Below are 27,214 nucleotides of genomic sequence, written 5' to 3'. Positions count from 1 at the left end.
AGGAGTTCAGCGGCAGAGAAAAGGGACGCTGAAGAGGAAAGAGGTATAAAGAACTGAGTGAGATTCCTGATACAACTCTACCTATTTCAGTGTGGCAACTTTAGGCAGATCACAATCTGAGCCCAGTTTCCTAATCCAAACAAGAAATCATATTAATTTATCCCAGGTGAGATGGTCAGCTTTTTGCACTGCAGCACATGCTAGAGTAGCCTTCCAAGGTCCACTGAGGGTGATTTTTTTCTTCAACCAAAACTGAAAATCAGTCTCAACTCATCTTGCCAAGTCAAGTGGTGGTTCATTCTTTCAAAGTATACGGTCGTCTTCATGTATGTAGGTAGCAATAAAAAATTATTCTCATTTTCCCATACAATCTTAGGGTTAACGTTTCATTATTTGTAACCTGAGAAGCTTTTTCTATGAGAACGCAAAAACCTGAAAAATAATTACCAACAACCAAACAGTCATAGCTGAGCTTAAAAATAACTCAACCTGCTGAAGAGTGACGGTCAGAACATAAAAATGCCAACAGCAATTTGACCTACATTTCCTAAGAACCTGCTGGTTTAAAGTTTTCATTCTCCTCCTCTCTAATCACCAAAATGTCCCGAAAATTCCGGTATCTAAATATCTTCCAGACTATTCTTGCACTTGAAATGTAACTCTGGTTTCTCAGGGTTCTGTTTTGTTTTTTTTTTTTGTTTGGAAGCAGTACTAGAGTTTGAACCCAGAGCTTTGTTCTTGCTAGGCAGGCACTCTACCACAAGCTATGACTCCCTTAGAACCCCAATTGCTCAGAAAATAAGAGCAAGAATTGAAAAATAAAGTTACATTAAATCAAAAATATTCGGCAAAGTTAACATCAGATAAAGGATTAATACATCTGATAAAGGATTAATAACTAGAATAAAGAGCTACAGCCAGGCACCAGTGGCCCATGCTTGTAATCCTAGCTACTCAGGAGGCTGAGATCTGAGGATCACAGTTCAAGGCTAGCCCAGACAGGAAAGTCCGTGAGACTCTTATTAACCACCAGAAAACTGGAAGTGGAGCTGTGGCTCAAGTGGTAGGGTTTAACCTTGAACACGAAAGCTCAGCACTTAGGCCCTGAGTTCAAGCCCCCACAACCAAAGGGGGGGGCGGGGAACAGAAATGTAAACCGGGTTCTGCTTGCGGATGGTTACCTAGAGCACCTAGAGCAAATAGGGTGAAAACAGTTAAGTATCTAATACACATATATGAAAATATAACAATGGAACTATTGAAGTTGTTTTAAGAAGTGGGGAAGAGGAATGAACGAGAGAGAGAGAGAGAGAGAGAGAGAGAGAGAGAGAGAGAGAGAGAGAGGAGCTGACTTCAGGTACATTACAGGCACATATGGAAAATCTACAATGAAGCCCCTTTGTACAACTAATAAATGCAAATTTTAAAAAAGAAAATACGATTTCATGTCCTAATTTTGTTTCAGAAAACATGTTCACCTGTGGAATAGGCTTCAGGTCACAGGAAATATATCCATGAATAAAGAAGACTGTGTGGTGGCAGCTCTGATACTGGGTAAAACCTATTTTCTCTCTTAATCCTTATTTCTCCTAACTAGAAAAACAGCCTCTGCATCATACTTGAGGCTAAATGTTCAATTCTTCCTCCTTCTACTCTGGGTCCCACCTGTTGCTAGTTTCGGCCCACGTGCTGTAGTGCAATCTACTGTTTCAGTGACAGTCAAGTCCTCTCATAGACATTATCCTATGAAGAATGAAGTGCTTTTACTACATTTGTTTTCTTGGCTTTTGAACTCTGGGCCTTACACTTGCCAGGAAAGAGCCTTCCCACTTATGACATGACCCAGCCTTTTTTGCTTCCATTATTTTTCCAACAGGGTCTCACATTTACCTCCAAGCTGACCTTAGCTTAGAGGACAGGCATGAGCCACCACATCCAGGCCTGTGTAAGTTAAAGGGTTTCATAAGCTTTTGTTTCATTTTTTTTAATTTTTGTTTTCTGGGTTTATCCTCCCCACCCCCCCAGGCTGGCCTCAAACTTGTCTTCCTGATCTCTACCTCCTGAGTAGCTGAGATTACCACTCCCAACAGCTATTACAGTTTTAAAGATGCGGAAATTGAAATGCATAAGAAGGGCAACTTGCTATGGCCTGAAGTAAACTGGTCCCGATCTTCACATCACAACCTTTCATGGTATTGTTTACTGGCTTCTTCTGTAAGAATTTAGCAAGAGAAATCCTAGTTAGTGCCAAAGGGAAATCATTAAGCTAAATATCTTTGCAAAACCAGTCTATAAATAGCTTTAAGAATTGGTATTTTTGTTCACTTAATACTAAGTTCCCAACCAAATTAGCAAACTACCTAGCTTTATGGCAACCAAGGCTCAGTCCAGGAAGCCTACAGATAGGACCAAAATCAAAGCCCTGGACGCTAGTCTTGATCCCATTATTTCCAGGCTATTTGATGTCAGGCAATCATATTAGCCTCTTCAGATCTCAATTCCTTACATAAAATGAAAATAATAATTAATTACTGCACCACAAATATTTCTGTGTAGAGGATTAAATGAGGCATGGGTATGGATAGTGCTCAAAGCATAAACTTTCCACAAATTAGCCAACTTTAAAAAAATCTTCCCTGGAGACTGTCTTAAAACACTGATAATTATTGATTTCTAAGCCATGTACAACCAAAATGAAGGACTATTTAGCCAGCTTTGTTCTATTTTTCAAAATTATTTTTATTGACACAGAACTCTGTCTGCAAACAACCTTACTTGACTCGAAAGCTCCCATAAATACACGTGTGGTGGGCTGTTGTCTTAAAGCTTCTATGAAAAGCTGCTTGTCACATTGAACTGTTTATTGAGTATCTCTCACATGCCAATCATGATGTGAGACATTTTTACAGTGCACTTCAACTGATTCACCTAAGAACACTCTGAGAGATGCTCTAGTCTAGCTCCTCTTTAAAAAGTATTTTAAATTCAGAGAGAATAAGACATAGCCTAATGTCAGGGCTGTGGATATAGCTCAGTGATAAAGCACTTGCCTTGCATTGGCAAGGCTCTGGGTTCAATGCCAAGGTAGGCAGGGAGGGAAGAAAAGAAGGCAGTATGGGAAGAAGGGAAGGAAGAATATCCTCATAGCAAATAACTTCTGTATGTTTAAGGAAAAGAAACAGCAAGGTGTGTAGGTAAGGAGAAATACCGAACGCTGTTTTCTAGTGATAGTGTAACATGGCAGAAACTAGAACTATACTCCGTTGGTTCAAACCCGTAAACTGGATTCATCGTCATAATCTATTTTCTAATATAGTAAATTAATACATCTACTTAAAACTCAATATATGAGACAATACCATTATTCTCTCACTTAGCTTATCTGAATTTCCCTCCCTCTTTTCCCTGCCCTAAACTTGATGTCAACTAGCCTAAATTTGCTCCACACACATCTCACTCATCCGCTTAACTGAAATGCTTCTCCTTTACTCATCTAAATCTGAGGTATTCTTCAAAGCCCAGATTAGATCTTCCCTCCTGTGAAACATTTTCTGACTTCTCTAGCCCACAGGATCTTCTTCATATTTGAACAACTCTTTAAACTGTCATGATCTGACCTTTAGAAAGCACTCTATTTCTTAATTTATAAAGGCCTGTGAATATAGACTATTTAGCCTATATCCCTATTTATAAAATAGGCTTCAGAAGTTAAACTGCCTATGGTGACACAAAAAGCTAGCTGGCACAGTAGAGTTGAATCCAGATGTTTAAAGCCCTTGGAATGTGCTTTCTATTATACAAGCCTGATTTTGTCTTCTGTGAGATCCTGTATCTTGACACTAAAAGCAAACATTCTATAATATGATTCCAAGTATTGCATGGGTTTTGTGGCAAGTAACACACTGGAGATAGGAGTTGTCTGCTCATTCACTGATCTTTCATTAGCACCCTTTCTTCTCACAGTTAAAATGTTAATGAACCCTGGGGTCTAGAACTTCAATCCTCAACAACAGCTCCTTGTTAGGAAGAGATGGGGGTCTAAAGAGGGCAATACATTCCTATGGAGCCCGGAGTCCATCACAAGGCCAAACCTTGAGCAGGATTAAATCAGGCTGTCGTCAATGTATGAAAGTATTAGGTCTTTTGAAGAAAAAAATAGGAAAAGAAATTAGACTTGTACTTGGGAGGACTAGAATGGCAGAATGGTCCAAGAAGAAAAGAAACAAGAGAGCCTAAAACTTGAGTAAATAAAGATATTTCTAAGCTGAGAAAGAAATGGAGAATGAGACGGCCGTTCCCCAGAAGGCACAGCAAACACAGGGCGTTTGCATAGACCAGAAGAGGGTCAGAGAGCATCACAGGGCATTTGCATAGACCAGAAGAGGGTCAGAGAGCATTGGGCAGGCATATTATCAACATTTCTTCTCCAGGAAATAGTCATCTCAGTCTCCAAGACAGATATGAGTTTGTTAAGAAAGAAGAACAAGGCAAGTCCCACAGCAGTAAACAGCACTACTGTATTTTGAATTCCCCCATTCTTAATAAAATGCCCAAAGATTGGCCAGAAAAGAATAAAAAAGAAGGCATGAGTGTTGTTTACATACCCCATCAATCCAGTCTCTTTGCTGTCTCATTTTTCTTTATGCTATCTACTGTCTAGACAACGACAAACTTATCTTTTTTGCTTGATATGTCTTCGAGGCTCAATTTAAACCTCACTTTTTCCATGAAGCCTCTTCTTCCCACTCAGCCTACATCCATCACTCGATCTTTTAAACTCTATAATATTACAGTGCTATGGTAAAGAACATAGCATAACATCTGGCATATAGTAACTGCTCAAGAAATGACAGTAGATGGTGTTGCTGCCCTGTCCATACCACTACTCACATATCCTCATCAACTGTCCCAAATTCAATATAATTATAAATTACCTGGGGATCTTGTTCAGTTGCAAGCTCTATTTCAGTAGGTGTGAGGTGGGGCCTAAGATTCTGCAGTATATTGACTGTTGCCAATGCTATTGGTTCAAGGACAATACTTTGAACATACAAAATAGGATTCAGTAAACTTAAAAGTGAGAAAAAAATTAAAAGCACAATGTATCTTATCTACCTAGCTAGCTAGTGAGCTCTTAGCAAGAAGATACTCTTTCTCAGATTTCTTAGCAACTGTGCCTTCTAATGAGAAGATGCTCAGTAAGCATCTCTTGACTTATCACATCTGCAGTGTGATCATGGAGAGCCTGTGATGAACTGATTTTCAAATCAAATGACCATATACAACACTCGTTCACTGCAGTCAGAATCACTGGCATAGGAGATTCTGAGAGAAAATTTGCCTTTCAACCAGTGAGTGTAAAAAAGAAACAGTAACGTACATCAATGTTCACCTAATCCCTACATAAACAAAAGGATTATTAAAATCAACTCTTAATCACACTTCAAATGTTTGGACTTTAAAAGATGGCATGCATTTCTGGCAATGTAAGAAATATTCATCAATAAAGCATATTATGTGCTTCATTACATTTTTAATGGCACACATACATTCTCAATGATCGGTTAGTGTGCAATTAATCTCAGGCCACCAATGAAAGTATTTCAATCAAAAGAAAGAGAAACACCCTCCAATTATCCCATCAACTTAGACAGTAGTCAGGTCTTCCGATTAACCTGCCCACAACTACCCTGATATAAATTCAAGGGAATCTGCTGGGTATTAAGGATAATTTGAGAGGTTCTCTAAGTCTTTCTTTTAAAGCTCTAATTATTTTATTATAGGATCCTATAATTCAGAGGGAACAAGCATTCTTTTTTTTTTTTTTTTTGGTCTGAACTCTGGGCCTGGGCGCTGTCCCTCAGCTCTTCAGCTCAAGGCTAGCACTCTACCACTTGAGCCACAGCGCCACTTCCAGCTTTTTTTTTTCTGCTTATGTGGTGCTGAGGAATCGAACCCAGGGCTTCATGCATGCAAGGCAAGTGCTCTACCACTGAGCCACCTTCCCAGCCCAGGAACAAACATTCTTAAGTTCTATTGGAAGACTACATTTCTCTTCCTACTCAAATACTAGGAAAATTATACTGGGCATACATGACACCAGATGCCAATCAGGTGTCTGAATACTCAATACCTTGGTAGTATTCAGTGAGAGACAAATTTGTTAAAATCAGCATTTGGAGCAAAAAGCACCTATGTAAGTTAGTATCCTGATGACAAGTAGACACCTTTCAAAAAAATCACTCACCAACAGTCAACTGAGTTGTTTCTGAACAAATTTAGAAGACAAACACAGCAATTCTGGGAACTGCTATTAAGCACCAAAACGAGAGAAGCACAGAGCTGCCATCAAGCAGTGGGCTCCAGCTCGGCTTGTGAGTCTTAATACATCGATGTTATTACGTCAGAGGAGATCAGAAAGCAGTTGGGAGTCACCTCACAGGAAGGCGTCCCTGTGGCTCCCATCGCTAGTGCAGTCTCCAGGGCAAGGCAAACGCTCTGCTATACGCCAGGCCCTCTTTCTAGAAGATAATACCATCCAAGGAGAGTTTCAAATCTCAATCCACTGAAATATTTCCAACTAAACACAGATCTATGGCCGCTTCATCATACCCACACAGGTAACAATTTACCTACCTAGGGACACCTGACAAGTAAGCAGAAACAAACAAATCGCTTGGACAGGATGAGAGGCCAGGAGAAGGAAATTAAACACCGGTGTCATCCTCAGTTCTCCCTTTGCCTGGCTTTCTTCAAGGTTCATCTAGTGTGGAACTTTCTCCAGTATCTAGCTGTCACTTCCTGAAACACTAGTCTCAACCAAAATTATTCTACGTTCCTTTTTGTTAACTGTTTTATGTATCCATTTTGTCTCCCAAATTGGAGCCTGAATTCTCCAATAATGCCCCTCCACTACCTAGCCTATGGACAGAGTTTCTGATTAATACTGCTAGTAACTAATGACTATATTATAATTATTATAATTACTACAACAGAGTGAAAACAGTAAGTGGAAGAGGCCTAAACTCAAACCCTCATCCTACCATTTGTTGGTTATATGGCTGTGAACACATCACTTACCTTTTCTAGGCCTCGCTTTGTGGAAAGAGTCCAATGGGATAGCGTATTAAGAGTGCCTGCTAGATGGGGGCATAAAATGGACACAACAGAACGTAACCTTCCTTAACTCAACCTGCCTTTCCCTCTAAATAAGCACTTGTTTATCCGAACTAAGTTACTCTTCTAGAAGGGCCAGTATCACTGAAGTATTCTCTTATACTTTCCGCACTGCCCTCTTGCATGTACTTTTGTCATTTCCTGGCAAAAGGTCTTTTCTACTCTGCTATCTTGAAGAGAGAAAACCAATCACACCAGTCACCCCAAGGTCTCTTCAGATGGGACAAATGCTTTTCTCTACCAGCTCTCACACTTCTTTCTTTCCTCTCTCCCTCCCTCCCTCCAAGACGGGAGGAATGCCTGAGAGAGTAAAGCAGGGAAGCAGCCAAGAGGAAATGGAGGTAAACAGTCGTGTGGTTCCTCCTGTCTCCCTTTTTAGGGACAAACTTGGGTCCAGGTTCAACCTCCTGACAAAATAAACATCTCTTCCTAGTAGTATAAGAAAAAAAGCATCCCAGATTCCTGCCCTGTAAATTTCTTTGAACCCTTGACTAGTCACTTCCACCATCCCATCATCCTCCAGGCCCATTTCCTGCTCCATTAAACAAGAACCTGTCTTAGTTCCTTAGTCTTACACGGACCTCATTCATGCTTTTCCCAACTAGAGATAACAATTTCCCAATCTTTACCCTTCTCAGTTGGAAAACTACTGCATATCCTTTTAATATAACAAATAAAAAGAAAGAAAAAAATCTTTAACTTTCCCATCTACTGCAGCAGTATGACATATTTTTTTTCTATAATTTGTTCCCCTTTAAAAATACAGAACGTTTTCCTTAAGTCTTCACCTTTCAGCTGGAAAAAGCCACCATCTCATACACACACACACACACACACACACACACACACACACACACACACACTCTCTCTCTCTCTCTCTCACTCACTCCATATATCCTGCTGCACAAAACAGAATCATTTTCTCATTCTTACACAGACTTCCACCTCGCTGGCCATGGGGAAGAGAAGGCAGTGCGCCGACACCTGGGACACCCATCTGTCATCTCATCTACCTTCGTAAGTCTTCCAGGGCCCAGGTTTTAAAATAAATAAACAGAGAAAGTCAGCCTCACCTGGCCACCTGGCCACCCAGCCCCAGGCCCAGTTCACTGAGAACCCTTTTGGCCAGCCTTTTTAAATGGCACTTTGGGTCCATTTCCATCGCAGCTGTCAAGTCCGTGTCTCCCTTCCCACACCCCCCAAAAATTCTTCATCTTTCTTGGTGCATGAAGTCGTTGCTTTTCCGTCTTGGGTACTGGGGCAACTGAGGCAGGTCCTCACCTGGGATCCACCTTGCTGGCCCACCAGCGGGCACACGCCTGCCCTACCACCCGACTTCCCGGACACCCCCTCCTGTGACCTCCTGGAATCCCCTCCTGGGTCTCCCCTCGCCCCCCCACCCCTCCCCGTGACCTCCCCGGCCCCCCATGACCTCGTAGGGTCTTCCTGTGACCTTGCAGCTCCCTCCTCCCGGACCCCGTGATCTCCCCGGACCCCCGTGTCCTCTCAGCTTCCCTCCTCAGCCCCCCGTGACCCCGCGGATCCCCCGTGACCTCCCGGGACCTCCTGGGACCTCTCAGCATACCCCCTCCCGTGACCCAGCGGGCCCCGGGGACCTCTCAGCACCTCCCGCCATGACCCCGCGGGCCCCCGGGACCTCTCAGCACCCCCCCCCGTGACCCCGCGGGCCCCCGGGACCTCTCAGCACCCCCCCCGTGACCCCGCGGGCCCCCGGGACCTCTCAGCACCCCCCCCGTGACCCCGCGGGCCCCCGGGACCTGTCAGCACCCCCTGTGACCCCGCGGGCCCCCGGGACCTCTCTGCAGTCCCCCCCCCCGTGACCCCGCGGGCCCCCGGGACCTCTCAGCACCCCCCCCCGTGACCCCGCGGGCCCCCGGGACCTCTCAGCACCCCCCCCGTGACCCCGCGGGCCCCCGGGACCTCTCAGCACCCCCCCGTGACCCCGCGGGCCCCCGTGACCTCTCAGCACCCCCCCCCGTGACCCCGCGGGCCCCCGTGACCTCTCAGCACCCCCTGTGACCCCGCGGGCCCCCGTGACCTCTCAGCACCCCCTGTGACCCCGCGGGCCCCCGGGGCCTCTCTGCAGTCCCCCCCCCGTGACCCCGCGGGCCCCCGGGACCTCTCCGCAGCCCCCTCCTTGACCCCACGGGCCCCGTGACCTCTCAGCATTCCCCCCCCCCCGTAACCCCGCGGGCACCGGGACCTCTCCGCATCCCTCCCCCGTGACCCCGCATCCCCCCGTGACCCCGCGGGCCCCCCCGTGACCCCGCAGCCCCCCCGTGCCCCCGCGGGCCCCCCCGTGACCCCGCAGCCCCCCCGTGCCCCCGCGGGCCCCTCACCAGTCGGTGTGCGGCTCGTCCACCACCAGCAGCACCTTGGCGCGGCGCGCGGCGGGCGCGGGCGCGGGCGCGTCCACCAGGCCGGCCGAGGCGGCCGTCTGCTTCACGGCCTGGGACAGCGAGCTGAAGAAGCTGCTGCCCACCGACGGCGCCGACGCGGGCTGCGGCGCGGGCGCCGGGGCGGGCGGCGGGCGGCGCTCGGGGCCCGGGGCGGCGGCCGGGCCCGGGGCGGCGCCGGGGCCGGGGCCGGGGGCCGGGGCGGCGCCGGGCCCCGCGGCCGGCGGGGGCTGCTGCGGCTCGGGCCGCTGCAGGTCGGTCATGTAGCCATTGGGCAGGTTGGCGATGAAGCTGCTGTCCGACAGCCGGCGCCTCAGGAAGTTCATCATCTGGCTCGAGGGGCCGGGGGCACGCGGGGCGGCGAGGGGCGAGGGGCGGCGGAGGCCACCCGAGCCGGAGGCGGAGGCGGCGGCGCCGAGCCCGGTCCGCGGCGCGCGAGCCCAGCAGACAGCCGCGGCGCACTGGGCGGGGAGGGCGCGGGCGCCGGGCTGAGCGTGCGGCGGGGGGCGGGCCGGGGCGGGGCGGGGGCGGGGCCGGGGCTCGCCACGCCCCCTCCGCGCCGCCGCCGGCGCCGCCTGCGCGCCGGCACCCGCGGGCCCCGCCGCCCCCGGGAGCGATGCGGGTGGGGAGACCCAGGCGTCCCGCCACCTGAGCGTGACCGTGCCGGGGGGACGCGGAGAGACGGGGGAGCTGAGTCACCGCCACCTCTCTGGTTGGAGGGGAGATGGAGGCCAAGAAGCCACCCCGCTTCCTGAGGTGTCAGCCCCCCACCCTGAGGTGCCGGGGGCGCCGGCCCCTGGGGCGCATGCGCGCGCGCGCCCAGCCGGACACACGAACCTACACATACACACACGTGCACGCACGCAGCCCGTGGCGAAGAGCCGCCTTCACCTTCCCTCTGAGGCCCCGGGAGCGCTGCCATCGCCCCAGCCAAGGCGGGAGGCCAAGAGCAGGCTGGGACCCCGCTGCAGGACGCCTGGAGGGAGCCGCCAGCTCCTCAGTTTGTTCCTCCCACGGGCATCGGTGCATCCCCCCCCCCCCCACGGGCATTGGTGCATCCCCCCCATGGACATTGGTGCACCCCCCACGGGCATTGGTGCATCCCCCCACGGGCATTGGTGCACCCCCATGGACATTGGTGCATCCCCCCCACGGATATTGGTGTATCCCCCCCACGGGCATTGGTGCATCCCCCATGGGCATTGGTGCATCCCCCATGGGCATTGGTGCATCCTCCCACGGGCATTGGTGCATCCCCCACGGGCATTGGTGCATCCCCCATGGGCATTGGTGCATCCTCCCACGGGCATTGGTGCATCCCCCCATGGGCATTGGTGCATCCCCCATGGGCATTGGTGCATCCCCCACGGGCATTGGTGCATCCCCCCCATGGGCATTGGTGCATCCCCCATGGACATTGGTGTATCCTCCCCCATGGGCATTGGTGCATCCTCCCCCATGGGCATTGGTGTATCCCCCACGGGCATTGGTGCATCCTCCCCCATGGGCATCGGTGCATCCCCCCCATGGGCATTGGTGCATCCCCCCACGGGCATTGGTGCATCCTCCCATGGGCATTGGTGCATCCCCCATGGACATTGGTGTATCCTCCCCCATGGGCATTGGTGCATCCCCCCACGGGCATTGGTGCATCCCCCACGGGCATTGGTGCATCCTCCCCCATGGGCATTGGTGCATCCCCCCATGGACATTGGTGCATCCCCCACGGGCATTGGTGCATCCCCCATGGGCATTGGTGCATCCCCCCATGGGCATTGGTGCGTCCTCCCACGGGCATTGGTGCACCCCTCCATGGGCATTGTTGCATCCCCCACGGGCATTGGTGCATCCTCCCACGGGCATTGGTGCATCCTCCCATGGGCATTGGTGCATCCTCCCACGGGCATTAGTGCACCCCCATGGGCATTGGTGCATCCTCCCACGGGCATTGGTGCATCCTCCCATGGGCATTGGTGCATCCTCCCACGGGCATTGGTGCATCCCCCCATGGGCATTGGTGCATCCCCCCATGGGCATTGGTGCATCCTCCCACGGGCATTGATGCATCCCCCATGGGCATTGGTGCACCCCTCCATGGGCATTGGTGCACCCCCATGGGCATTGGTGCATCCTCCACGGGCATTGGTGCATCCCCCACGGGCATTGGTGCATCCCCCCACGGGCATTGATGCATTCCCCCATGGGCATTTGGTGCATCCCCCCCACAGGCATTGGGTGCATCCCCCCCATACGACCATTGGTGAATCCCTCCCCCCCACGGGCATTGGTGCATCCGATGCTGTTCCTTCTTTCCAGTCCACTCACAGGTCAGAGAAGCATTGGTCTCCAGGAAGACTATTGTCATTTGCCAGGTTTCCGTGTAACCGTCAGGACCTGTATTTTTCAGATATTCTCATTTCCCAGGCTGTGCGGGCAAACACGGCAGAGATGCATTGCAGGCAGACTACTGGGAGTAACCTGTGACCTCAGACACATGATCGATGTGATCCCTCTGAGCCTTTTTTCCACAGCTAATAAAGGGGTGGGGGTGGGGGGCTGGGAAGGTGGTTCAGTGGTAGAGCGCTTCCCTAGCATGCATGAGGCCCTGGGTTCGATTCCTCAGTACCCCATAAGCAGAAAAAGCCAGAAGGGGTGCTATGGCTCAAGTGGTAGAGTGCTAGCCTTGAGCTGAAGAGCTGAGGGACAGTGCCCAGGCCCAGAGTTCAGGCCCTACGACTGACCAAAAAAATAAAGGGGCGAGAGGAGGAAGGGGGATAACACTTTTCAAAGTTGTGGGAGGAAATGAGATGGTGTAGGGGAAACATCTGGTACACATTAGATATTCCAGTAGTGCACCTCGGTTCTATTATTCTTTGAATCGCTTCTCAGTAAGTGATGTGGACTGGATGGAATCCACCAGGGGCTTGCCACTCACACAGCTAGCCCTCAGCGCGGGCTTGGAGGCACATATTCTGGCTCTGAAGCAACGGTAATCAAAGAGCTCTTGTCTGTGAGAAGCTCACAACACACCGGGGAGAAACAATCATGGTAAGACAGGAGACATGGTACGGTATGGCTGAGCAAAGAACGCCAAGGAGAGAGTCATTCCACTGAGAGGCTTCTTAGGCGAGGCCTCTCTCTCACGGGAGGTAACAGCTGAGATGGATGTCTTGAAGCATCTGTAAGAGTTGATCTGAAGAAACGTGGAAGAAGGCTCAGGTAGAGAAGCTTTGGAAGGAGGGAGACCCACCTCTCTGCCTCCCACCCCGGAAGACTTCCTCCAATCTTTATAACTCTTTGGGCAGCAGAACCTGATTTGAAGCAAAGCCTTCTCTGGTTATTGATCCTCGCCTGGTGCACTTATGCCTGCATTGTACTGCAGAAATATGAAAGAAGGCGCTGATACCAGAGCTGGGGGCATTGCAGACATACAACTGTACCCCTTGCGTGGCTCATTTTCAATACAGTGCATTTGGTCACCCTTTGTCCCTCCAAAATTTCTGCGCCTCCCCTTACACTCCCAAAGACATATAAACAAACAGAACAAAAAGGAAAGAAAACAAAAATAGCAAAAGAAGAAAAAAATAAACCTCTTGTTCTCATATCCTGGAGTTTGATATCCCTTTTTATAATATATACTTCATTAAGCAATTCCCCTTAACCATTAGCTTGTAACAGAATGCACAGCATTTTGAAAATCAATCACAAACATGTTTTGAGTGCCTAATACAAGCATTAGGATGGGGACTGCAGGGTAAAGGAGATTGAGGGATGAATAAAACCCACATTTCCGGACTCCCTCTGAGACCAGGGAGCCTTCCCCATTTGCAGGGGCCACGCTTTCCCCCAGAGCAACCAGCAGAGAGGTTTCTCGGGCAGCTCGGGAGTCTTTGAAGGGCCTTTGCTGTGCACACGTTCTTGTTCCTTGGATTGTAAACACAGGTAAACATCTGGCAGCTGCCGATAAAAGAATCATGCTAAAAATCAAGAGCCAATTAAAATGCTTTATCACCTCTCTGATTTCTCTTCCCTTGAGCATCCTGTAGCTGAAATGCCTTGAGCAGGCCAACTCAAAAGAAAACTCTAGCCTGGAGGAGCAACTTGGCAGAAGGCTTGTTATCTGTGGAAGTTGGCTGGAACCATGCCTAATTGGCACTTCCCAGGATCCGGGAATTCCACTCAGACTACCTTCTGTAAAGAGAATGAGAAGGAGTCTGGGATTCCGAAATCCCATGTCCTAGTCATACATCATCACCAATTAGTTTATTTACCATATTTGACAGGTTGGTGGTTTGGGCCTCTGTGCCTCATATGCACAGGGAATGGTGGCATCTGCTTGTCCTGGAGCTCTCCTGAGATGGCCGGAGAGGCATTTTTGGAAGTGACAGAGCTCTGCCGGAGAAGTCACGGTGACACTCTTACACATTGTCTTGTCACCTGTCCTTTGGAGACTCCATGGATGTCAGCGGGCCATATCTCTTGAGGTAGGCCCTCAAGCAATGCTGGCTTTGGCCCATGGGTACCTCCTCATACAGACAGAAGACAGCCATACCCCCAGCTTTCGGCACAGGTGACCACGTCAGCTTGGTCAGTTTGCTGTAAGTCAGATCCTAAATCATCTGCCTCACGTTAGCTGTGCATCTGTGAGCACACTACTTTTAGCCTCCGTTTCCTCTCCTCTAAAAGAAGGGTGATAATTATTAGAACTACTTCAAAAGACTACTGGGAGGACTAATCAGGAATGAGTGTGAGTGTGTTTTATGAGTAGTAAAGCACTGCACACATGTTAGCTATTGATATTTCTGACTCTCCTAGATCCACAAAGCACAACAATTCTACAACTAAAATACATTTAAAAAAAGACAAGCATCTCCCAATGTCAAACATGGAAGAGATGTCAGGCTTGAGTGAGCGGGTTCCTTCAGCCTTAGTCATACCTGCTAAAATAAAGGCAACAAGCACTTCAGCTCACGGCTTCCACCTTCCTGAGTGACCTTGAACATGCCACTTCGCTCTTCTCTAGAGACTTTTCTTTCCTAGCCTGGAGCTGACGTTCGGGCGATCTCTCAGGTCTGCTGCTGTGATATTCTCTGGGCAGAGACTCACAAGGGGGAAAATCAAGCACCTGATGTCACCAAGTTTAGCCAGGGAATCCAGGCAGGGGTGAGGCTGGTGAGCAGAATGCTGCACGCTGGTGGATGGTTTTAGAGAGAAAGGAGTGCAGGAGACATGAATTCACAGCTTGCTCTGATTTTAAGGGAATCAGAAATGATCTCCTTGCCAAGCCTCTAGTATAGAGAAATCAAAAATATGGAATTGTCCATATTGACCCTATACCAGAGACTGCCGCGTATCATTTCGTTTAATTCCCCAACAAGGGAAGTGTTTTAAATCCCTTCCTCCCCCCTCCCCTTTTTTTTTTAACCAATGAAGCAATTTAGACTGTAAGAGGTTACACCAGTATTGGATGTTAGAACTGAAATGTTGCCAAGTTGGACGCAGGACTGGCTGGCAGCAAAGCCCAGGAGATTCTCCATTAGGATACACTGACAGGCCCCAAGAAAGGGCCCCAATCCCTCAGCAGCTTGCTTACTAACCACGTTTATTTGAAGGTATAGAACTACACGTCTCCTTGGAGTCTCCTTGTAAGCATTCCTGTGTTGTCTCCCCTTAACCCAGAGTCCTGCAGACACAGGAGGCTGGGATTCTATGTAACGCCCAGGCATTAGAGAGCAAGGATTCTATAGATTCTTACCCACAAGCAAGCTAGCTTCAAGCAAGAAACCTGGCTGATGAGACACCCCACCCCCAATGCCAGCATTCCATGCTCCTATTTTCACCCAGCAAGGACCACGACTCCCTACAGAGCAGCTCCAGACTCTTGCAACATGCTGGTGTGTTGGCTGTTGCCATGGTGATGGAGGAGCATCTCTGTCACGCACATATGAGCAGTGCAGAGTGGGTTTCCCCTGCCTGAGAAACTCAGAGGGTTTATCTGCAGTTGTTTTCCAGCAGCATCCTCACACTGTGTGGAGGATGAGTGAAAAAGCGTTCCTTCTGCTTAGTATTCAAGTGACACCGGAGGCAGGACTGAAGTTTCTATACTGAGGCTGTGCAGAAGTGACCCCCATCTCTACTGCTAGTACAGCTCCTATTTGATTTGACATGGCTAGAAAAGGTACTTAACAAGGTGCCGTGAATGTGCTGTTGTGTCTACAGAGTCAGTGGGTAGCTTCCTCCACACCCCAGCTTCCCAGTTCTTCCTAGCCATGACAAGATAGTGGGTCAATTAGACCGTTAGAGTCAGACCCCTGTGGGTTTATCCCCTGCTTCAACCTCTTACTGGCAAAGCAACATCATTCCGTTTCTTTAATGCAACTCTATTTATTTATCTTAAAGTGGGATTCATTGTTCTTTGCAGAGTTGCTGAAGAAAATTAAATGAGATTATATATAAATGGCTTCCAGTCGCAAATCTAGCAGATGGTGGAAACAGATTTCTGATAGCAGTTATTTTGAAGAAAGTAACTTAATGAAACCATATGTTCTGACTTGGAGACAGACAATGTTTGAGTTCCTGGTTCATCGCTTAATCGTCCGATAGCTATGTAATACTCTAGAATAGATTTTCTTTTGAGTCTTCATAAGAGAAGAGGTTGTTATTGCAATCTATGAGGTTCTGTGTGCACATTCAGTTTTGGAGGTGTGATTGTAATAACTCCAGTAGGAGTCTGAAGACTACTAAGGGCAGCAGCAGCAGCAGCATCTCATTGGTGGATGGCATGTCAGCCTAATTGCCACCTTTCCTGTGTGTCATCTGTGTGCGGAGGTCTGTGACAGATGCTATACATCCACTTCTCATTTAATCTGGCAGCAGCCTTTAGGAGGTAGGAATCGGTTCTGCAAAAACCGAAGAATGTGGGCAACCTATTAGTAAGTTGTAAAATACAAATGAACAAACCCTAGCTGTGCCCTTACTGTTATCTGTACCTGAGAAGAAATGTTCCTTTACCGTCGACCCATGGAGCCACATTGTACAAGTTCCTACACAGCCAGGGGGCAGAAATGAACGCAGTTGGCCTCATTTCTTCCCTTGACTACAGCCAGCTTTGGGGATCTGAGAACACAGAGTTGTCATCCAAAGATGCGCACTTGGCCCTGGTCTTTATGAACGAGGGTCTGCCTGAAAGCCCATCTGCGTTTCCTCTCGTCCTTCCCCTTTACCCTGTGCACCAGCAAGATGGAGGTTTAGTTAAAGATTCCTTCCTCGCTGGCTTGCCTGTCCCCTCCGCGCCTGATCAGAAGTGACTCGCTTTTCCTATCTCCCGGTTTTCTCCTCTCCCAACACTGCCAGTGTCAAGAAAATGTCTTTCCTCCTCTCCAAAATAGCATCTGGTCCATTCGAAGCAGGCCACAGCAGGCTGTCTGCCAACACTCTCATTTCTTGGCGGATAGAAGGCATTCCCCATCCAATTATTTAAAAGTCTCCTTGCTGATGATTCAGCCAACCCCTCCGTCTGCAGCTAGACCTGGGCCACCTAAGGTCACCTTGAACAGATGCATAGTCAAGAAAGCTATGTACTTCTCTTGAATTCTTGCCTCCGGTCTGCTAGGTAGAAATCTCATTCTCATTAAACACATGCAAAAAACAGATGCTCAGAAAAGGAAAGAGCTTTTCCCAAGGCCACACAGCTATCATAGAAACGCGGAGACACAGATAGTCACTTTAGGAGGAAGTGTTGAATCCTATCCCTGGTGCTATCTCTGGTGCTATCTCCAAACCCTCGCCCAGCCTGTTCTGCCCGCCCTATCTGAATCATGGGGCAGCGGGACTTCCCCGGGCTTTGTGGCCGGCAGTATTCCTGGAGTCCTGACCGCGTCATCTGTAGCTCTATGATCTCAGCATGTTCCCCCTCCTTGAAGCAGAGCTGCCTTCCTCTATGTTGACAGGAGAGTTCACACTCAGAGGGCCGGGCGTGGTGCCTGGCAGCAGGTGCTCAGACACCGGCAGCGTCTCTAGGAAGCCCTCCCGGATTGCGCCTCCCTCCTCCGAGCCCTGACATCTCATTCATTCATTCATTCATTCATTCATTCATTCTCTTCTGTCTTCACTCAACCAATACTTAAAACAATAAAGACCTCAGCCCTAGAACTCAGCACATGATACTGTGGTTGTTGTGTCAGGTTCTGATTCCCCATTTGAGCAAGGTCTCGCGGAGGGCAGATTTTGTCTGAGTCATCTCAGAATCTTGAATGCCCAGAGCTGGGTATGGCAAGAGGAGAAGAGGAAAAGAATAGGCAAAAATGAAAAAGAAAGACAGGTGGAGGAGAAAACAAAACTCAGGGCAGTTTAGGAAATCCTGCTTCAAAAACACAGCCTGGTCCTTCTCCACAGCCTCTGCAGAGCCCTCCCGCCCACCCCACAATGACAGCCCAGGCAGGAGGTCTCAGATGAGCCCGGGGTCCAGAGTGCAGACAGGCCAGGCCCAGCTGCAGAAAGGAAATTTCCGTCTGTGTAGCCAATGGGGACAGACTGCAGCCCCAAGCCTGGCAACAGTGTGTGCGTGCGGAGACCAAGCTCCGCCCACCTCCAGCAGCTGCTACTGCTGCTGTGGCCCCAGCAACAGACCAGCCTGGCGGGGGCTGGAGGCGGCTATAGCCTCCACTGCTGGAGGCAGGCGGCTTGCCAAGGTGGGAGGCTGAGCCCCTGAGCTCCACCAAGCCGGAGCTGGAGCCCCCAGCCTTGAGCAAAAGTGCCAAGGCTGAGGAAGAGAGCTTCTTGCTCTTGACTCCCTAGACAGTGCTCCAACTCACCATCCAGTCTCCTGAGGGATCTGGAACGATTTCAGGCGAGTTTCACCATCCTCCTTGTATAAAGCATTCATGACTTTCCATGTGACCTTTTTAACTCAGGGTCTTCTGGCCTTCCTTGAGCTGCTCCTGTATATGTGTGTGGCGGGAGGGGGGGCTTGAGGGGGAGGTCACTAGGTACTGGGGCTTGAACTCAGGGCCTTGTGCTCTCCCTCAGTAGTTTTGCTCACAGCTGGCGCTCTGTCCCTTGAACTGCTCCTCTAGTTCTGGCTCCTTTGGCTGGCTAATTGGAGTCGAGTCTCACAGACCTGTCTGCCCCACTTCCACCACGCTTCAACCAGATTCTTCCTCCTGTTCCCTATGCAAGACATGCTCTGGCACTCATGCCACTCTTCATCTTCTTGGAATGGGCCCTGTGCATCCTCCCCGAAGCCGTCCTTCAGGGGCAGACAGAGTGCTTACAGCTCCACGCCTGGAGGCCGAGGTGCTGCTGGGGACATGGACCAGCCAGACAGGGAAGGGAGGGAGTGACAGTAATCAGGTGTCTACTTGGGGTAACTAGGGCTCCAACCTCTACCCAGGAATGCTGGCAGACACTGTACAACACATTTTAGAGATGATTGACAAGCAGGATGAGAATGGTAGCCATGTGTTCACCAAATCCTCTGTGAGATGCTCCAGGATGGCTCTGCAGTGGTAACTCCTCCTCGGTTGCCCCGCGCCGGAGCCAGGCACACCCTTACGTCAGAGCCAGCCCGGACTGGAGCCTCACAGCACACAGGCACTGCCAGCTGCCCCTGCCAAGGGAGCCAGCCACTGTGTACAAGGCCCAGTGCAACAGCCTCTAGGAATAGCTGTAACGCTAAACAAAGCCCACAGCTCCCCTCTCCACACAGCTATGGCATGGTCCCGTGTCTCCGCTGAGTGTTTATCTCACAGGGTTGGAGTGCCTTTCTGCATAGCTTCCCTGAGGAGCCAGAAGCGCTGGTAGGCAAAAGAGTGTGACTTTATTCATTTCTGTGTCCTAGCTCTCAGCACAGAATGACAGGTAGCCAGCAGGTGCTCATGAAATACAAGGTGTGCATTAGGATGCTAACCGACATTGATTTGTCCCAGTGCTGGCTACACAGGAGTCAGAGCGAGTTTCTTGGAGGCCCAAGGGACATTGGACATTCGATACTAGGTTGCCTCTCATGAGTGCAGGAGAAAATAATGTCCTGTCTTTAGAAAGTGCAATACCAGATTGTCTCAGGATACCAAGGTAAATAAATACACGCAGAGAGTGTCAGGTTGAGGCAATATGAGTTTTAATTTGCCGTCCTCTTCCCTGCTGTGCTCACGTCATAGTCTGTTACTGGGCATTAGATTCTCTCTCCTTTGTTGTGGCTTGTAACACGTGTCACATTATCCATGTGTCGTAGTGTCCGTGGAACCATCCTGGAGGTGCTGTGGTAGAGGGACAGGGCAAGCCTGTGGCCAGAGCCTTGGAAGATGTCTGTCTTAAGAGATGTGGGCTTTGCCTACAGCTGGTGGCAGGTAAAGAATCCACAGTTCAGATATGAAGTCTTCCAAGACAGCCTAAGGCATCACAGCCAGAATGTAGATTGCAAACTATTGTCCAAACAGCCTCCAGTTAGGCAATCCAAAGGAAAGAACAAATTATTCACAACAGCAATGTAAAGATGGGCTACCCATCAGTGAGTCTGACGAGATGTATGCAAATCTCTTTTGAAAACAATGAACAGCACTATGAGACAGCAAACAACACTTGAACAATATTTTTTAAGTATATCATCTTCTTGGATAGGAAGATGCCAGTCCTAAAGATGTCATTTCTCCCTAGATTTAACTGGAGATTTAATATTGTTAGGGGAGGGGAGTAAATAGCTAAACTGACTGAAATCCAGATGGGAAAAATAAATAAGCAGGAACTGCCACACAGATGCTGGAAAGGGATGTCCGGATGTCAAGGCCTCGGCTCTGCCTCTGGCAAAGCTGCTATTGCTCCATAGCAATGGAAACACTGTGGTACTTGTACTCCGAAGCACAAAGCAATCAACAGAAACCCCAGAACCAAACCCTTACCTATCCACAAATCTAGCACAGAACTGATGGGCACTTCAAACCAATGGAGAACAAGATTCTTCAATAAATGTTGTTGGAAGAACTGGGTAGTCATCTTAGGGGAAAAAAGAAATTAAGCTAGGTTCATATCTCACACATTACATCAAAGGTTTCCAGATGGATTAAACGCAAAGTGGTAGTAGAAGGAAATATTGGAAATTTCATTTTATCATCTCAGAGTAAGGAAAAAGCTGTCTAGGAATGATAAATTTCAGAAGTCATAAATTTAAAAATGGCTATATTTGACAACTTTCCTTCCTGGAAAAAAAGCCTTCATAAAAAATGTTTTGTTTTGTTTTGTTTTTAAAAAAAAAAAAAAGCAAAGGAGAAGCTTATTGTGCACAGCACAAGCACAGGATACACGGCCTTAATATATTTGCTTATCCTACCTTCCTCAAACCCAACTGGCAAACAAAAAGAACAAACAGAAGATGACATTTTAGTAATGGTGGAGCATACAATGTCGTGTGTGGGAAAAGAAATACTCAAGCTGGCAGCTGCAAAACGTGAAGTAAGAACGGGCCCGGGATGGGCCAACCATCACTCTGTGTGAGACCCTCACATTTCAGGTCTGCTGCGTGCTAGCTGTGTGCGTCTGCAATTGGCTTCCCTTCTGTGGTCTTTGATGACCTAGCAATGAACGCAGAGAGGACTTCCTTCCCCCGCCTCCACCCTCCCCCCCACCTCCACCTCCCCCCCTCCCCACCTCCACCCCCCCCCCCAGATTAAACAAGGTGATCAAAGAGAGACAATTGGTATAGGGGAGAATAAGATGATGCCATTTGTTGTAAACGGACGGAACTCGAATGCGTCATGTTAAGCAAAGCAAGCTACACTGAGAAAGTCAGATATCTCATGTTCTCTCCCATGCATGCAATCTAGTTTTTAAAAAGGAATGACTGCACCCATCATCTGAGGCTGAGATCTGAAGACTGCAGTTCAAAGCTAGCCCAGGCAGGAAAGTCCATGAAACTCTTAGCATTTCCGATGAACTACTCAGAAAAAGCCAGAAGTGGCACTGTAGCTCAAGTGGTAGAGCACTACTAGCCTTGAGCAAAAGAAGTTCAGAGATAGCACCCAGGCCCAGAGTTCAAGGGCTGGCAAAAAGAGAGAGACAGAAACAGAGAGAGACAGAGAGACTAAGAAAGAGAGAGAGAGAGAGAGAGAGAGAGAGAGAGAGAATGACAGTCTGGACACTGGTAGCTCATACCTACAATTCTAGCTGGTCAGGAGGTTGAAATCTGAAGATCTCAGTTTGAAGCCAACCCAGGAAAACAAATCTGAGAAACTCTTATCTCCAATTAATCATCAAAAAGACACAAGTAGAGATATGACTCAATGGTAAAGTGGTGACTTTGAAAGTCAAACAAGAGTGCAAGACCCCGAGTTTAAGCCCCAGTACTGGCACACACCCACAAAAAAATAAAGAGTGAGAGAAATGTAAAGCAGATAGTGTTTGGGAAGGGTAAGGCTGAGAGGAGAAGGAAAACAAAGTATTCTAAACACCTATGTGAAAATAGAACAAGGGAACCTGTTGAAATTCTTCCAAGAAGAAGGAGGTTGGTAAGTGGGAAGACATGGAGAAGGTGGGCTGGAGGGGTACATTGTTTGCATATACAAAAACAGTATACTGAAACCCCTTTGTACCTCTAATATATGCTAATAAAAGAAATAGGGAAAGGGGGTTTAACAGGATGTCTGGCACCCGCATATGCTGTACAGGGACAGTTGGCAGCATGTTCTACACCTCTGACGTCCTCATTCAGGGTTCTAGGCCTCTGACTTTCCCTGCCTCAATTGTAAGGCTGTCTCTGCACTTCTAGTCTCTCAGTCACAAAACTTTCATCTAGGAATAAGCAGGGGAAAATAATGCCTCAAATCCCCTCTTGCCATTGTTCCCTTTATATCCCAAAGCCACGGATCCCCAAAGAGTCATAGATTTTTGTTGAGCTGCACAGGGTTCCCTGGCCCTGACTGCTCCTTGGAAAATTCCATTATGGTTCTAAAGACACTCATCTATGGCCGTGGCTCTGTTTGGTTTGCATTTAGAATTCAGCGTGTACATTCTCCGCTAGGCCATGGCTGGTCTGCCCTGAACCCACCCACAAGGCCGGCCCGCTCATCACATTTCTGCCAGACCTTAAAAGCAAGCTATAAATAAGCATTTATTTATACCTGGACAGCCCTCGGGGCTGCTCCGTTCACTCTACTCCATCCACCCCGTCGACCCTGTCTCCCCGGCCTGAACTCCTCGCCCGCGTCCTTGATGTTGGACCTTTCCGGATGACGATGGGGGTGACAGTGACGAGGGTGGTGATCGAATGATGGCGGTGGGGATGATGTGATCATTCTTATTTGCTTGTCATTTTTATTATCTTTCCTTTATTATCTTTCCAGAAGGAGTCTGCTGTCAGTGTTCTTCCCGGATGTGCTGCGTGGGTACCCACAAGGCTGGACTCGGAGTTGGCAGCCCTCATTACACTCAGGACACTAGCTGATCAAGTTTATGAATAATTCCTTCTCAAGGCTACAGCTCTGCCGAAGGCATCTGGGAGCCTCGCGGGCCTCCAACACCTCACTGAAAACTCATGTCTATCAGGCAGCCTCTGCCCCGGCCTTCCACTACAGCTGTGTGCCTGCCACATTCTGTGGTCCTGCCTTGAGCAACAGAAACCTGCTGTATCACAGTCCTGGAAGCCCTAAGTCTGAGATCAAAACATCACCGAGGCAGGCTTCTTTTTTTCTTTTTCCTTTCTTTCTTTCTTTCTTTCTTTCTTTCTTTCTTTCTTTCTTTCTTTCTTTCTTTCTTTCTTTCTTTCTTTCTTTTTTTTGACAGTTGTGGGTCTTGAACTCTGGGGCCTGGGCGCTGTCCCTCAGCTTTTCAGCTCAAGATGAATGCTCTACCACTGGAACCACAGTGCCACTTCTGGTTTTCTGGTGGTTAATTGGAGTTAAGAGTCTCATGGACTTTCCTGCCTGGGCTGGCGTTGAACTGCGATCCTCAGATCTCAGCCTCCTGAGCAGCTAGGATGACAGGCGTGAGCCACCGGCGCCCAGCAACAGCCGCCTTTTACATTCAAGTTCCATTATCATAACTATTGCCATCATCTCAGTAGAGGTCTATGAAACACAAGTGGGTAGGAGCAGGCAATGTTTAGATTTCTGAGCTTGGCTTAAATCTCTCAACATGAGGATCTCCAGTTCCCTCCATCTTCCTACAAATGACATAATTCCTTTTTTTTTTAATGGCAGAGTAGTATTCCATGGTGCATATGTGTGTGTGTGGTTTCATATTTTCTTTTTTTTGGGGGGTTGGTCCTGTGGTCCTGGGCCTGAACTCTGGGCCTGGGTGCTGTCCCTCAGCTCTTCAGTTCAAGGCTAGCGCTCTACCACTTGAGCCACAGCACCACTTCGGCTTTTTTCTTTTTGCTTATGTGGTGCTGAGGAATCGAACCCAGGGCCTCATGCATGCAAGGCAAGCGCTCTACCACTGAGCCACCTTCCCAGCCCCTCATATTTATTTATTGGTTGTTGGACACCCAACTGATTTCTTAGTTAAACTAGTATGAATAATGATCAGTAAGTGTGGACATGCAGGTGCCTTGCTTTTATATGAATTTGCACTTCTGTACATGCTCGAGTGGAATGATGGGATCACAAGTTAAGCCGATGTTTAGGTTTTTGCGGATCCTCCATACTGACTTCCATAATGTCTTCAGTAGGGTCTCACCATTTAATTCATGAAGATTCTTTCTCCCCCCACCCCCACATCCTTGCTAGCATTTGTGGTTGGTTTTCTTGATGGTAGCCATTCCGCCTGCACTGAAATGGAATCCTAGTATAGTTTTCATTTGCATTTCCTTTCTGGCTAGCAACATGGAACTTTTCTTCATATACTTATTATCCATTTGTATTTCTTCTTCTGAGGACTGTCTTTCTAATTCGTTTGTCCACTTGTTAATTTGTATCATTTGTTCTTTTGCTGTTTAATTTTTTTGAGCTTTTTGTATGCCCTGGATATTCATTTTTATTCATTGAATAGCTGGTAAAGGTGTCCTTCCATTCTGTGGGTTACCTCTTGACTCTAGTAATTGCTCATTTAATGCACAGAAACATTTTAAATTTGATACAGTTCCATCTGTCAATTTTTATCTCATTTGCTGGGCAATTAGAGACCTATTTAGAAAAAATTATCCATATTTGTACCTTCCCAAGATTTCTCTATGCTTCTCTCCAGTAGTTTCAAAGTGTCAGGTCTTGCATTAAGATCTTTGATCCAATTTTGCACACAGAGAGAGACAGGTGTCTAGTTGCCTGTACTTAGTTCTCCCAGCATTACTTATTGAAGAGGCTGGCTTTTCTCCAGTGTATATTTTTGGCTTCTTCATCAAAAATTAGGTGACTATGGCTGCGTGGTCTTATTTTGGGGTCGTCTATTCTGTCCCATTTGTCTTCGTGTCTGGTTTTGGGGGTTTTGTTTGTTTGTTTGTTTTTGTCAGTCATGAGGTTTGATCTTTGGGCCTGGGCGCTGTCCCTCAGCTCTTCAGCTCAAGGCTAGCACTCTACCACTTGAGCCACAGCACTACTTCTGGTTTTCTGGTGGTTTGTTGGAGATAAGAGTCTCTCAGGTTTTTCCTGACTTGGCTGGCTTTGAACTGCAGTCCTCAGATCTCAGCCTCCTGAGTAGCTAGGATGACAGGCATAAGCCATTGGCGCCCGGCTTTCATGTCTGTTTTTGTGTTAGTGTACAATGCAGTTTTCCTTACTAGGGCACTGTAATGTGTTTGAGGTCTAGTGTCATCCAGTGTTGTTCTTCTTTGCTCAAGATTATTTTTGCTATTCAGGGTATTGTATATCCCTATGACTTTTAGAATTGGTTTTTCTGTGTCTGTGACACTGGGATCTTGATGAGAATCACACTTCTGTCACTTGCACCATCATTTTCACAATATTAATTTTGCCATTTCATGATTTGGGGAGTTCTTTCCATTTTCTGATGTCTTTTTCAATTACTTTCTTCAAGGGTTGTAGTTTTCATTATGGAGGCCTTTTACCTCCTTGTTTATATGTATACCTCCCTGGGGTTTTTTGGTAGGTCATCATGAAGGAGGTTTTTTTGGTTTCTTTCCCACCCTGATCATTATTGGTATATAGTAAAGCTACTGAGTTCTGTGTGTTGATCATATATTCTGTTATGTTGCTAAAAGTGTTAGTCAGATATAGGAGTTTTTGGTGGAATCTTTGGGGTCTTTTAAGTATAGAACCATATCATCTATAAATAGGGATAACTTGATTTCTTCCTTCCCTAATTTGATCCCTTTTATTTCTTTTTCTTGCCTTATTGTTTTAGCTGAAAACTTTAGCACTCTATTGAATAAGGGTGGGGAGAATGGACACTCCTGTCTCATTTCTGACTTTTGAGGAAATCATGTCAGATTTCCCCCATTTCATGAGACTAGTTGTAGATCTGTCATATACAGCCTTATTTTGTTTGAGGTGTATTTTTTCTATTCCTAGTTTCTTCAGAGTTTTTGATTACTAAAGGACATTGAATTTCATCAGAAGCTTTTTCCGCATCAGTTGAGATGACCATGTGAGTTTTTGTCCTTGATTCTGTTTATGTGCTGGATTTACTTACTGGTTTACAAACCATGAACTAGCCTTACATCCCTCAAATGAAGCCAACTTGCTCACAGTGGATGTTCTTTATGTGCTGTTGAATTCTATTTGCAAGTATTTTATTGAGACTGTTTACATTAATGGTTACTAAAGAGATCGATCTGTAATTCTCTTTTCTTCTTGTGTCTATGTCTGGTTTTGACATGAGTATACTACTAACTCCATGGGACGAGTTTGGAAGAGTTTGAGAAGAATTGGCCTTAGTTCTTCAAAGGTCTGATAAAATTCAGCAGTGACTCTGTGGGGTCCCAAAAGACCTTCTCTTCTAGCTATTTCGAAATATTTAATTCCTTATTGTCAAACATAGGCTGTCAAATTCAATATGACTCACTCCCTTCATTATACTTAGTTACTTCACCCAACCAGGCCAAATCAGTCTTCTTGCTGTTGTTTTTTAAAGTAGAAAAAATAATTAGCTAGTTTTTATGACAGTAGGAGCTATAAGATAGATGTCTAAGACTCACTCACAGCCCTTTTTATCACCTGGGTCAGGTTAGGTGTTTTGAAGAGCAGGTATCAAGGTGGGGTTAGTCATGGGAGAGACTGACACTTCTAGAAGGAAAAGAAAGAAGAAGCAGGATTGGCTAAGAAGCATCCCGGACTATAGCACAATTCTAGGAAGTGTTGGCTAGGTCTGTGAGGAGATCCTAAGCCAGTGGTACCCACTGGAGGACTGGGCCATCAACAGACCTCTGCCATAGCTACATGCTCATATTCGTTCCTCGGCTAACAGCCTGGGAGAGACAGAGTCTCAGCAGAACACTATTGTGGGCCAGGTCTTTCGATTTTCCCTGCTCTCTACAACCAGCTTTCCTCTTTACAGGCCTCTGGTCTTCCAAGAACCAGACACTAAGAAATGAAATGAGCAAATATTTATTAGGTGACTCACCGGTGACAAAGGACAGGGAAGGGAGCCAGGGAGAGCCCAGAGAGCCACTTGACCATTGCAATTTTGGTGTCAGGTAAGAGATCAAGAAGGTAGGTAGCGTCCTGCCTGCCCCGGCTTCC

The 27,214-nt window shown here is 47.8% G+C and overlaps 1 protein-coding gene across 1 annotated transcript in view; it reads right to left on the bottom strand.

Annotated features, from left to right (window-relative positions):
- Positions 1 to 9,922, bottom strand: part of Syn2 (synapsin II) — a 109,504-nt gene extending 99,582 nt beyond the window's left edge. Inside the window, exon 1 of the mRNA XM_042679955.1 lies at positions 9,537 to 9,922. Within this exon, the coding sequence (XP_042535889.1) occupies positions 9,537 to 9,922 (386 nt within the window). The remainder of the gene's footprint in view (positions 1 to 9,536) is intronic.
- Positions 9,923 to 27,214: the final 17,292 nt, after the last annotated feature.

The sequence above is a fragment of the Dipodomys spectabilis genome, unplaced genomic scaffold (genome assembly GCF_019054845.1).
Source record: "Dipodomys spectabilis isolate Male_0828 unplaced genomic scaffold, ASM1905484v1 ptg000054l, whole genome shotgun sequence".
Classification (NCBI taxonomy): Eukaryota; Metazoa; Chordata; class Mammalia; order Rodentia; family Heteromyidae; genus Dipodomys; species Dipodomys spectabilis.
This window is presented reverse-complemented; position numbering and strand designations above follow the sequence as displayed.